General features: G+C 43.0%; 2 protein-coding genes across 2 annotated transcripts; both read right to left on the bottom strand.

Moving 5' to 3' along the window:
- Positions 1-2,033: 2,033 nt before the first annotated feature.
- Positions 2,034-2,726, bottom strand: LOC125538243. The gene has a single exon (XM_048701521.1). It carries the CDS (start codon positions 2,582-2,584, stop codon positions 2,177-2,179), a length of 408 nt encoding a protein of 135 aa, XP_048557478.1. The 5' UTR covers positions 2,585-2,726; the 3' UTR covers positions 2,034-2,176.
- An 8,211-nt stretch (positions 2,727-10,937) lies between these two features.
- LOC125538235 lies at positions 10,938-11,580 on the bottom strand. Its single transcript, XM_048701512.1, has one exon. The coding sequence runs from the start codon at positions 11,479-11,481 to the stop codon at positions 11,239-11,241; it is 243 nt and encodes an 80-aa protein (XP_048557469.1). The 5' UTR covers positions 11,482-11,580; the 3' UTR covers positions 10,938-11,238.
- Positions 11,581-13,582: the final 2,002 nt, after the last annotated feature.

The raw sequence follows: 13,582 nt of genomic DNA, 5'->3' as shown, positions 1-13,582 counted from the left end.
TATAACCCTAGCGTCACCGAACCTTAAGTGTGTAGACCCTACGGGTTCGGGAGACATGCAGACATGACCGAGATGACTCTCCGGTCAATAACAAACAGCGGGATCTGGATACCCATGTTGGCTCCCACATGTTCCACGATGATCTCATCGGATGAACCACGATGTCAAGGACTTAATCAATCCCGTATACAATTCCCTTTGTCTATCGGTATGTTACTTGCCCGAGATTCGATCGTCGGTATCCCGATACCTTGTTCAATCTCGTTACCGGCAAGTCTCTTTACTCGTTTCGTAACACATCATCCCGTGATCAACTCCTTGATCACATTGTGCACATGATGATGTCCTACCGAGTGGGCCCAGAGATACCTCTCCGTTTACACGGAGTGACAAATCCCAGTCTCGATTCATGCCAACCCAACAGACACTTTCGGAGATACCTGTAGTGTACCTTTATAGCCACCCAGTTACGTTGTGACGTTTGGCACACCCAAAGCACTCCTACGGTGTCCGGGAGTTGCACAATCTCATGGTCTAAGGAAATGATACTTGACATTAGAAAAGCTTTAGCATACGAACTACATGATCTTGTGCTAGGCTTAGGATTGGGTCTTGTCCATCACATCATTCTCCTAATGATGTGATCCCGTTATCAATGACATCCAATGTCCATGGTCAGGAAACCGTAACCATCTATTGATCAACGAGCTAGTCAACTAGAGGCTTACTAGGGACATGGTGTTGTCTATGTATCCACACATGTATCTGAGTTTCCTATCAATACAATTCTAGCATGGATAATAAACGATTATCATGAACAAGGAAATATAATAATAACTAATTTATTATTGCCTCTAGGGCATATTTCCAACACTATGAGGGTACGTAGACAACACTCTCCCCTCTCGTTCTTATGCATCACCATGATCTTGCGTGTGCGTAGGAAATTTTTGAAATTACTACGTTCCCCAACAGGTCTATATGCAGAAATATGGTGAGGTGCATATTTTCGGGTGATGTTTTGGTAATTCCAAATGGAATGACATGAGAGAGCAGCGGTGATGAGTTAGTGCTTCGGTAGTTAGTCAGGACCGTCCCATCAGTTCGATGCTTTGTATGTAGCTTTAATTGGGTATCTTGGTTGTCATTGGCCTGTCGAAATAGTTTAGTTCAGCTTGGGAACCAACGAGGACCCAATCTGCTTGTGTGCATGAAGTACGGTTGTATGTGCTAAAGGTTGTTCTTTCAACATTAAATCAAGATAACAGTTGCATATGTATGCCCCTCTTAACAATCAAGCAAATAACTTGTAGAATATGTCAGATTTTCTTTCGAAGAATAATATATCTTGGTTTAATCAGAGTTTCCAAGCTATTTGCTAAATCTCATGGTGCAATGAGGCGAGCATAACTTTGACGTTGTAATTCAATGGTGCAGCAACACACGCTGATGCTTCTTGTAAGGATGGATCTCGGCCTAAATGACCAATTATCTACCAAATGGAGCTTCGAGGGGCCTGAACATTCTGGTTGCTCTCCGGCGGGCACCATGACGGCAGTGGTGGCTATACCTCTTGGTCGTGTGGGCGGCAAGAACGCAGCTGCGGGTGGCTTAGGCGAGCCCTTTGTCTTGGGTGTTGCGGCGCCCCGATCAGGAGCTGGGGACCTGGACTCGTCGTGCCTCTCTTCAAGACCTCATGGTGGCATGAGGGAGTTTCCGAGCGCATGTTGATGTGTCTAGTAAGGATGGATCTCAGCCTAAACGATCAATTATCTACCAAATGGGTGTTTCGAGGGGCCTCAACATTCTGATCACGTGGAATACATTATAATGTTTCATAATAAAAAGGGTGAGTTTTAATCTCACTGCTGATCTACATACAGAGTCGTAAACTATTGGGGGGGGGGGGTCCAAATCATGCCTCCTGAAAATTGACATTGAAAATTTAGTTCACTCCCAATATGCACCCATATCAAACATGAGAGTGAAAGAAGCCCCGGCGCAGAGTGTATTCTAGCACGTGCGACATAAACATAAATAGTTTATATCCCATTCCATCGTGGCAAGTAACGGCTTCCAAACTGCAATAGATACATTGTCATTTCGTTGGTAGTTTCAGACTTTCAACAGTAAGCAACTTGTGCATGAACAATAATGTCTAATACTATACTACACTTCAAACTATGTGCAGTACAAGGTCACCACGCTTGAAACTCTCTAGCCTCGGGCCATGGTCCGGCCGGGCGGAGAAGAAGAAGAAAAAGAAGAAGAAGAAGAAGAAGAAGAAGAAGAAGAAGAAGAAGAAGAAGAAGAAGAAGAAGAAGCCCCCGCGAGTGTCATCTATAAGGCGGTGAGCAGGGACGAGGCCGTCATCGAAGTTGTGGGAGTAGCTCTTGAGGTCGTATCCGAATCTCACGGCGCGGCGCTTCGGGCGCAGCATGGCGCGCCTCACCCTCCAGAACAACTGCCTCACGGGCGCCGGTGCCTGCCGCCACGACCCCGGCCTGCTGTGGCTCTTCCCCTCCATCATCTTCCGGCTGCCGATGCTCCTTGTGACGCGCAATGATCCTCCCAGAAACGCCATTAGTCGACCTTGATGAGATGATGCGGACAGGAGCTCACGATTGATTAAACACGACTCTGCTGCTCTTCTTTCTTGATTTATAGGGTAGATGGCTTCTGATCTGAGATGGACGCACTGTCTGCACAAATGGGGCTCCTCAACAGCCATTTATAAGCTCGCCGAATGGGCGGGGCTCCGACGACGGTCGGGCCCGGCACCACGCCCACGTGCACTCATTGCTGACTAGGGGAATCCACTTTACACAACGATTATCGATTAGGCCATGGCAAAATTACATTTGGAACATCTTTTCCTGTTGCATCATAAAAGAAATTTCGCTTCAGGCATCCATCCCATGTTTGCTCATGTTCGGATATCCCCCACTGCCCGTTGCGGCCGTCAACATTACCGGAAAGATTAGCACGTAGGCAGTACTCTTTATGTGCTAATAAAGCTACGTTGGAACCATGTGATCGTGTTTAGTGATGACTCATATCCGATCACGAAGATGTAGTTATTTGGGACAAATCTTCATCATAAAAGAAACAAAAAGAAGTAGAAGAAGAAAGACGATGACTACATTGTGACGCTTTACACGCACGATGGCCGTGCCACATATATCTATTGTTCAGTTAAGTTTCAAGATACGGTGTCGGCTTCAAGTTCGCGATTGCAGTTACACATGCCACAACACAGAGCTTCCAACAGTAAGTACTTTCAACTTTTGTATAGACCTAGTGAAAAATCCTCATATATAAGCAGGTTAAAGAAATACGGCAATAAAAAAGATAGCGAAGGCCGCCGACTCAACGCCGCGCAAAATTATAAAAACGCCACACCTAACAAGAAGCCACCGAGACTACCGAACAAGACTGAAACAACGCCGACTTGGAAACCCACTAAACACCATTGCACCGAACACAAAAAACAGTCTCAGAGAACCCCTGATCCTATCCTGACATAAACAATGTAAACAACATTGCACAAATAATGAAGAGCAGTGGAGGAGAGCTCCCAGCCAAGGTTCGTGTTTGGTGGCACTCGTTGACTGTGGATGCTCTTGAGTTGTGCCATGAGGCCCGGTATGCACGCCTGTGCGGTGTGTTAGACTGCTTGCAATGTTTTGACATTGTGATCCCTCGACGACACCTAACATCTAGGAGTGTCTTTTGTGGCGATGGCCCTTCCGTCTGCTAGCTATGTGTGCCTTGCACGGGCGTTGTTTGTACAGTTATCAGCCCGACTTTCCTCCAAAACGGGTCAACTTGTTTAGATTTTTTATCCGGTTTTCCTTGTAAACTAGATCAATGTTTTCTTCGAATGAGATTAAATTTAAGGGGGGTTTATCCCCCCCCCCTCCCTCCCCAACTGCCCCGATGACTGTTCAAAATCTATGATGACCTATCTATCTTTCAGGTTCCAACCTCCTGGCTAAGGAGTGAAATAGTATGAGTGAACATATTATGTAAGAGCATCTACAACTGGAAGTATCAAAATCCGGTCCCGAAATGTTTGCGGATGCGCCTACGGATAGTGACCGGACATCACACAAAAATTGCCCACCGCAACCATGTACCTCACACATGAAATCTCAAATCCATACTTAACCATGCAGTTAAAAGAACCTACATACTACGTACATATGTGGACTACTCATCATTGGAGATATACTACGTACATATGTGGACTACTCATCATTGGAGATGTCCACTATCTCCATCCCTAGCTCCGGGTAGATGGGCGCATGTGGCAGCTCCGGCTCATTTTCATCCAAACTAGAGGCGAAGAGCTCGTCAATCTCCGCCCTCTACAGCCGGATGAAGCGCCGGTTGGACTCCACATATGCCTCATCTTGGATGGATTCGAGGATGGCGGTCTGTTCCACTATCTCCACCGCCTGGGCAACCTCGAACTCTGCCTGGGAGTCCTCCATGCCAAAGCCTGCAGCAGGCTGCTCCTCCTCCAGCTCCGCGATGTCGTCTGCTTCAGATCCTCCTCCTCCTCCGGCTCAAGCAAATCCGGAGGCAGCCCGGCACCGACATGAGCGGCGCGCTTGGCCTTGATCTCCTCCTCGATCTACAACCGGCGTTCCGGCGTCAACATTGCATAGGTGATGATCCTCTGCGGGCCATGGTTACGGGGTGGTGGGAGGGAGAGCGAAGCTGGCAAACAGCCTAGGGTTCTGTTGCCGCCGTCCAGCTTAAATAGACGGGCTTGCTCCCTTGGGCGGCATGCCAGAGCGGCGACACACGGCGCCATGAATGCATCCGCGCCAAGAACCAGAGGAGGCGCGCGTTGGACCGCCGATCTATGCGTGTGAACGCGGGGGCCCTAGCGGTCAGTCCAACGTGGCGGGCATTCCTGGGGCGTCTGGGATCTCCCCATATCCGCCCCAATATATGGGCCAGATATGGGGTTTACGGGGTTGCCGGTTAGTCCGGGCGTTTGGGCCGGGTATGCGGACCTCGGTTGCGTGCGTTTTTTCTAACTAGGCAGCCCGTCCAGGCGTTTGGGACTAGTATGGGGTCCGGTATATATGCTCTAACAACGGTAAGATCTAAAAAATAGTTGATAAAAAATATTTGGTCCCACCATCTTCGCTAGCATAAACAAAAATAAAATGACAGATCGCGCGACATAAACAGAAATAGTTTAAATCCCATTCCACTGTGGCAAGTGACACGGCTTGCAGTCTACGTACATAAAAGCACATTGATACGCTGTCATTTCATTCGCAGTTTCAGACTTTCAACAGTAAGCAACTTATGTATGAACTATACTGTCTAATATACAGTCATAGCTGAACTAGAGGAGCAGCAGATCACAAGGTGACGATGCTTCAAACTCTCCAGCCTCGGGCGATAGTCCGGCCAGGCGGCAAGTAAAATTGAGAAGAAGAAGTAGAAGACCCTGCGGGTCTGGCTAGCTAGAGGCGGTGGGCAGTGACGAGGCCGTCATCGAAGTTCTGGGAGTAGCTCTTGAGGTCGTACCCGAAACTCAGGGCACGGCGCTTCGGCCTCAGCATGGTGCGCCTCACTCTCCAGAAGAGCTGCCTCATGGGCGCCGGTGCCTGACGCCACGACCCTGACCCGCCGTGGCTCTTCCCCTCCATCATCTTCTGGCTGCCGATGCTCCTCGTCATGCGCAATGAACCTCCTAGAAACGCCGTTGGTCGACCTTGATGAGATGACAAGGAAGGGATCGAGCTCACGGTTGATTAAACACTGCTTTGCTGCTCTTCTTTCTTGATTAGGTAGCTTATGGTTGCACACAGAGACCAGCTTTTCTACTCTCGGGTGTACCTACACCCGAGTTTGGAAAAAAAATTAAAAAAAACATGATCAAAAAATGTCAAAAAATCTGAAATTTGGGGACATGAAACTTCATCAAATGTTCAAGCTTTCTGCGAAAAATTCACAGAAAAATAACATCAGAGGAGCTCTCGGCAAAAAAAACAAAATCAATGCTCTATGCTTGTGCACTGTTTGAGCATTGATTTTGTTTTTTTTGTAAGAGCTCCTCGGATGTTGTTTTTAGCTGAAATTTTGCGAAAAGTTCAAACACTTGATGAAGCTTGTTGTCTCGAAATTTCAGAATTTTTGGACCTTGTTTTATCACATTTTTCAAAGTTTTGCAAACTCGGGTGTACCTACACCCGAGAGTAGCCACAACTTTCCCTTGCACAAATGTGGCTCCTCAGCAGCCGTTTTATAAGCTTGCCGAATGGACGGGGCCCCGATGCCGACAGTAACGACGGCTGGGCTCGCCAGCACCCACGCACTCGACTCATATCTGATGAGAAAAATGAACTTTACACAACGATTAGCCCATGGCAAAATCTTATTTCGGACATCTTTTCCAGTCGGCACCCTACACTAGCTACATCTACAGTCAAAGACCGACGCAGCATCATAAAAAGGCAAGGTACGGCATCCAAGGAGGCGCGAGAGGGTCGGTTGGAGGCCTCGTGTCGTGTCGACACATGCAGTTGCATGGTACCACGAACAAGTAATTTCGCTTGAGGCATCCATCGACAAGTGTTGGTGCTTGCCATGTCACGGCCAGTGCTTTTTAGTTCTAAATAGTGTTGTATCAAACGGTCCCAAGAGAAGAAGCACCGGATCGTGTGCTCATGCTCAGGTTCGGATATCCCCTGACTTTAATTTGGCCGTCCACATTAACGGAAAGATTGGCACGTAGGCAGATACTCTTTATGTGTTGATAAAGGCATGTTGAAACCATGTGCTCTTGGTTACTGACTACTCATATATCCGATCATGAAGATATTGTTCTTTGGGACAAATCTTCATCGGAAAAGAAACAAAGGCGGGGAGAAGATGAAAGTCGATGGCTACATCATGGCACTTTACGTGCACGACGGTCATTGCCCATATATCCATTATGCATTGTTCAGTTAACCTGAGCTAGCATCAGTAAGCACTTTCTACTTTGGTACAGACCTAGCACTTTCAACTTTTGTACAGACCTAGCAATCGACATAGAAAACGGAAATTCTAACGGCACCAGTACCCACTGACACATCTGTTGCCCTTCGTCTCTGCATAAACTTGTTGTGCTGACTTGCAGTATAAAGGTATCAAATATTTTCGGCAGGAATACATTGCAATACACTCCAATAGGATTCCATTATAGTAGTTTTTCATCTGGTAAGGTAGAGAAGGATGGAGTGCTGCATGCACACAGATTCTCTCTCTCCGCCCATTGAAAAATTAGCTTTTCATTTTTTTGTGACATACTAATTCATTGATATCTTTTGAATAAAAGTTATTCTAAAATACTATTTCATATTTGGATTCCGGGCGACAAGACCGTTACAACAAGAACAAATTGGAATATATTTTAAGTGTTTAAAAAAATTAATGAAACATATTTCACTCCTTTGTTAAAATTAGATTTCATTCATTAACTAAATACAATGATTTCATTCGAATATTCATAACGCTGATTACATTTAATAAACATTGATTTCACCCATTTTAAAAAATGTTCCATTTAATTCAACAAAAATAATTTCACTCATTTTCAAAAAGCCCGATTTCACTAGTATAAAAATACATATTCCATTCATTTCGAAACACCAATTTAACTCACTTCAAAAGACTTATTTCACTCAATTCAAAAAATAATAATTCCACTCATTATCTGAGACCAATTTCACTTTCTTTAAACAGAATATTTCACTGATTACAAGGAAAATAAGATTTCACCACACTAGTTTATCAATCATTGATTTCACGTAAATCAAAGTACTGATTTCAATCAACTCAAAAATAATTTGACTTACTTCAAAGAACCCATCTCACTAGTTTTAAATAACATATTTCAATCATTTGAAAGAAAATAGACTTCTCTAGTTTATGAATCATTGTTTTTAGTTAATTCAAAGTACTGATTTCAATCAACTCAAAAATAATTTCACTTATTTTCAAAGAACTGATTCACTTATTTCACACAATTAAAAGAAAGATCCCAATGTACAATCTACAATCCTGAACTCCTCTTTAATATTAGAGATACATGTTCTAGCTTTTGTAATGTTGGTCCCATGGTTCGTATAGAAAATGAAATGTTTTAGTTGATTTTTCCCAAGGTTTTTGTGGTGAGATGCCTCTTATATTTCTTAGACAAGCTAGATATCATCATGTCGTGTTGGTGTGCATCTTTTAGTTCATCTTCCTCGCCATTGGGTAAGTGGAGGCCTCGTGTTGTGTCGACACAGCAGATCCATACTCAAAAGTAATTTCACTTGAGGCATCCATCGACAAGTATTGGTGCTTGCCATGTCATGACGAGTGCTTTTTACTTCGAAAATAATGTTGTATCAAACGGTCCCAAGAGAAGAAGCATTGGATCATGTGCTGGTGCTCAGGTTCGGATATCCCCTGACTTTAATTTGGCCATCCACATTACTGGAAAAATTGGCATGTAGGAAATACTCTTTATGTGTAAATAAAGATATGTTGGGACCACGTGGTCTTGGTTAGTGACGATCCATATATCCAATCATGAAGATGTAGTTCCTTGGAACAAATCTTCACCGGAAAAGAAACAAAGGGAGGAGGAGAAGGAAGACGGTTGATGCATCATGACTCTTTACGCGCACCACGGTCATGGCCCATCTATCCATTGTCCATTGTTCAATTAAGCTGAGCTAGCAGCAGTAAGCACTTTCTACTTTTGTACAGACCTACCACTTTCAACTTTTGCACAGACCTAGCAATGGGCATAGAAAGCGGAAATCCACCCGTGCCTACCGGCACATTAGTTGCCCTTCATCTCATCTTGAAGATTGTTGTGCTAACTTCCGGTTTAAAGATAGCAAATATTTTGCTGAAGGAATACATTGCAATACACTGTGAAAGGTTCCATGATAGTAGCTTTTCGTCTGGTAAAATTAGAGAAGGATGGATGGTTGCATGCACACATATTCTCTCTCTTCACCATCGAAAAACTAGCACTTCATTATTCTTGTAAAATACTAAGTCATTGATATCTTCTGAATAAAAATGTTACTTTAAAATTGTTTTATATATTTGAATTCCCGATGACGAGATCTTAAGACAAGATCAAATTTTAATACATTTAAATGATTTAAAAATTAGTGAAACATATTTCACTCCTTCCTTAAAAACAGATTCCACTCATTAATTAAAAACAGAGAGTGTGGAAATATTAAAAATACTAATTTCATTTCAAAAACATTGAGTTCACTCATTTCAAATGAATTATTCATTTAATTAAAAAAATAGTTATACTCGTTTTCAAAAAGAGTGAGTTCACTAGTTTAAAACTACATATTTTTCACTCAATAAAAAGTTTTCACTCATTCCAAAAGGCTTATTTCACTCATTTCAAAAAATAATAAACTCGTTAACAGATTGACCGATTTCACTCGTTTTAATTCACTCATTTCAGAAAAAAAAAGATTTCACTAGTTTATGAATCATTGATTTCACTTAATTCAATGTACTACTTAATTCAATGTACTGATTATACTCAACTAAAAAAACATTTCAGTTATTTGAAAGAACCGACTTCACTTATTCCACAATAAGAGTAAGACACCAATGTACAATGCAATCCCACACCCTTTATAGTAGAGATACCTGTTCTAGCTTTGGAATGTTGGTCCCATGGTCCATATAGGAAATGAAAGGTTTTAGTAATTTTTCCAAGGTTTTTGTGATGAGATGTCTCTGATATTGCTTATACAAGCTAGATATCATCATGTTGTGTTGTTGTATCATGCAGTGTTGGTGTGCATCTTTGACTTCATCTTCATCGCCATTGGGTAAGTGGCTCTCCTACGATTGCTCCTGTTTGGCCTGGTTGCAGTGGACGACTTCTTGCCTTCAGGTGGTTTTCTGGTCACCTCTAGTAAAACTGCCCGTGGAAAAAATGGAGGCCAAGTGGAAAGTTAGAGGGGCCAGAAGTGATGACAACCCTATGTGGCAATGTTGCCGTTTGAGAACTATTCGACCCTTTATGGTCTATATGCAGAAATATAGTCAGGTGTGTATTTTCGCGTGATGTTTTGGTAAATCTAAATGGAGTGATATGAGAGAGTAATGGTGGTGCGTTAGTGTTTTGGTAGTTAGTCAGGGCCGTCACATGAGTTCTATGTTCTGTATGTAGCTTTTTCTGTATGTAGCTTTTAGTTAGGCATCTATTTATCCTAGACGTCATTGGCATGTAAAAATAGTTTTTGTTCAGCTTGGCACCAACGAGGACTGAGACTGCTTGTATGCGTGAAGGATGCTTGTATGTGCGAAAGGTTGTTGTTTCGGACGTTGAGTATATTGAGCAACTCAAATCAAGATAATAATTAGATGTGCATGCCCCTCTTAACAATCAAGCAAATAACTTTTAGAATATGTCAGACTTCCTTTTGAAGGACAATAGTACATCTTAGTTCAATCAGATTTCCAAGCTATTTGCTAAATCTCTTGGTGCAATGAGGCGAGCATAACTTTGACGTTGTAATTCATGGCGCAGCAACACACTGATGCTTCTAGTAAGGATGGATGTCGGCCTAAATGATCAATTATCTACCAAATGGGAGTTTCGAGGGCCCGAACATTCTGGTCACGTTGAATACATATATAATGTTTCTTAATAAAGGGAAAACTTTTAATCTCACTGCTGATCTACATACAAAATAATTAACTTTTATAAGGGAGGGTTCCAAATCTTGCCTCCTGAAAATTAACATCGCGAATCCACTTCAGTCCCAATATGTGTGCATATCAAACAGCTTAGCTACACACCAACACTACATTGGTTTCATCTCAAGAATCAAATGACGGCGACAACGTGAGAAGCACCAGTGCTGAGAGTGTATTCTAGGGCGGCATAAACATAAATTGCTGAAATCCCATTCCATTGTGTCAAGTGACGGCTTGCAGACTACATAGAAGCACATAGATACACTGTCATTTCGTTGGCAGTTTCAGGCTTTCAACACTAAGCAACTAGTGTACGAACAGTACTTTCTAATACTAGTACACTGGGTATTTTCCAACTCAACTTTTTTTACTAATACACTGGTAGCTGAGCTAGAGGAACAAATCACCAGCCTCGAGCCGTGCTCCAGCCGGGCGGCAAGTAGAATTGAAAAGAAGAAAAAGAAGAAGAAGAAGACACTGCGGGTGTTGCTAGAGGCGGTGGGCAGGGACGAGGCCATCGTCGAAGTTCTGGGAGTAGCTCTTGAGATCGTACCCAAAACTCACGGCACGGCGCTTCGGCCGCAGCACGGCGCGCCTCATCCTCCAGAAGAGCTGCCTCACGGGCGCCGGCGCCTGCGGCCACGGCCGCAACCCGCCGTGGCTCATCCCCTGCGTCATCTTCCCGCTGCCAATGCTTCTCGTCCCGCGCAATGATCCTCCCAAAAACGCCATCGGTCGTTGGTGAGTGATTAAACACGGCTCTGGTGCGCTCTTCTTTCTTGATTTGGTTGCTCCTGATCTGAGATGGATGGTTTGCACAATGGGGCTCCTCAGCAGCCGTTTTATAAGCTCGCAGATTGGACGGGGCTCCAACGCCGACGGTGACGACGGCCAGGCCCGCCACCACCCATGCGCACTCATGGCTAGCTGACGAGAAAAGTCCACTTTACACAACGGTCAGCCCATGGCAAAATCACATTTCGGACATCTTTTCCCGTTGTGACCCTACACTACACACGTGGTGATGAAATCTCTCTCCCATAGAAGGCAAAGGTGCAGTATCCTAGGAGCGAGAGGGTCGGTGGAAGCCTCGTGCCGTGTCAACACAGATGCATACTCAAAAGTAATTTCGCTTGAGCCATCCATAGACAACCGTTGGTGCTTGCCATACCCATAACACGACCAGTGTTTTTTATAGTTCTAAATAGTGTTGTATCAAAAGGTCACAAGGAAGAAGCACTGGATCGCATGCTGGTCTCAGGTTCGGGTATCTCCCGATTTTAATTTGGCCGTCCACATTACCGGAAAGATTGGCACGTAGGAAAATACTCTTTATGTGTTAATAAAGATACGATGGAACCATGTGGTCTTGGTTAGTGACAATCCATTATCCACAGTAAGCACTTTCTACTTTTGTACAGACGTACCACTTTTAACTTTTGTACAGACCTAGCAATCGACGTAAAAAAACAGATATTCTAACAGCACTGGTACCTACCGGCACATCTGTTGCCCTTCGTCTCCGCGTCAAGATTGTTGTGCTGAGTTGCAGTATAAAGGTACCAAATTTTTTGCTGCAGAAATACATTGCAATACACTCCGATAGAAGTCCATGATGGTAGTTTTTCGTCTGGTAAAGGTAGAGAAAGACGGAGTGCTGCATGCACATACTCTCTCTCTCTCTCTCTCTCTCTCTCTCTCTCTCTCTCTCCACCCATAGAGAAACTAGCTTTTCATTTTTCTTGTGAAATACTAATTCATTGATATCTTTTGAATAAAAAATTATTCAAAAATCTTTTTAAATATTGGAATTCCGGGCGACGAGATCGTTAAAACAAGATCAGATTTGAATATATTTTAGATGATTTAAAAATTTCATGAAACATATTTCACTCCTTTCTTAAAAAAATAGATTTCATTCATTAATTAAAAACACTGATTTCATTTCAATATTCAGAACACTGATTTCATGTCAGAAACATTGATTTCACCCACTTCAACAGAATTGTTCCATTTAATTCAACAAGAATAATTTCACTCATTTTCAGAAAGACCGATTTCACTAGTATAAAAATACATATATCATTCATTTTAAAACACCGATTTCACTTTTTTAAGACAACATATTTTACTCATTTCAAAGACAAAGGATTTCACTACACTAGTTTATGAATCATTGTAATTCAAAGTAATTATTTCACTCAACTCAAAAAATAATTTCACTTATTTCAAAGAACCGATTTCACTATTTTTAAACAACATATTTCACTCATTTCAAGGGAAGAGATTTCACAAGTTTATAATCATTGATTTTGGTTAATTCAAAGTACTGATTTCAATCAACTCAAAAAATTATTTCACTTATTTCAAAGAACCAATTTCACTTCACATAATTAAAAGAAAGATACCAATGTACAGTCTACGTTCCTCAACTCCTCTTTACTAGTAGAGATACCTGTTCTAGGTTTGATAATGTTGGTCCCATGGTTCGTACAGGAAATTGATGGTTTTAGTAGTCATTCCCAAGGTTTTTGTGATGAGACGTCTCTGATATTGCTTATACAAGCTAGATATCATCATGTCGTGTTGGTGTGCATCTCTAAGTTCATGTTCATCGCCGTTGGGTAACTGGCTCTCCTGCGACTGCTCCTGATTTGCTTGGTTGGACTGGACGAGCTTCTTGCCTTCAGGTGGTTTTCTGCATACTTCTACTAAAACCGCCCGAGGAAAAAATGGAGGCCAACTGAAAGTTGGAGGGGCAAGTGATGACAACCCGATGTGGTGGCAATGTTGTCGTTTGAGAACTATTCGACCCTATATGGTCTTGAAGGAA

This window comes from Triticum urartu, chromosome 1, assembly GCF_003073215.2.
Source record: "Triticum urartu cultivar G1812 chromosome 1, Tu2.1, whole genome shotgun sequence".
NCBI classification, from domain to species: Eukaryota; Viridiplantae; Streptophyta; class Magnoliopsida; order Poales; family Poaceae; genus Triticum; species Triticum urartu.
This window is presented reverse-complemented; position numbering and strand designations above follow the sequence as displayed.

What these genes read in the sequence shown, in the direction of transcription:
- LOC125538243 (XM_048701521.1), bottom strand. Translation starts at nt 2,584, where the DNA reads ATGGCGTTTCTGGGAGGATCATTGCGCGTCACAAGGAGCATCGGCAGC.
- LOC125538235 (XM_048701512.1), bottom strand. Translation starts at nt 11,481, where the DNA reads ATGGCGTTTTTGGGAGGATCATTGCGCGGGACGAGAAGCATTGGCAGC.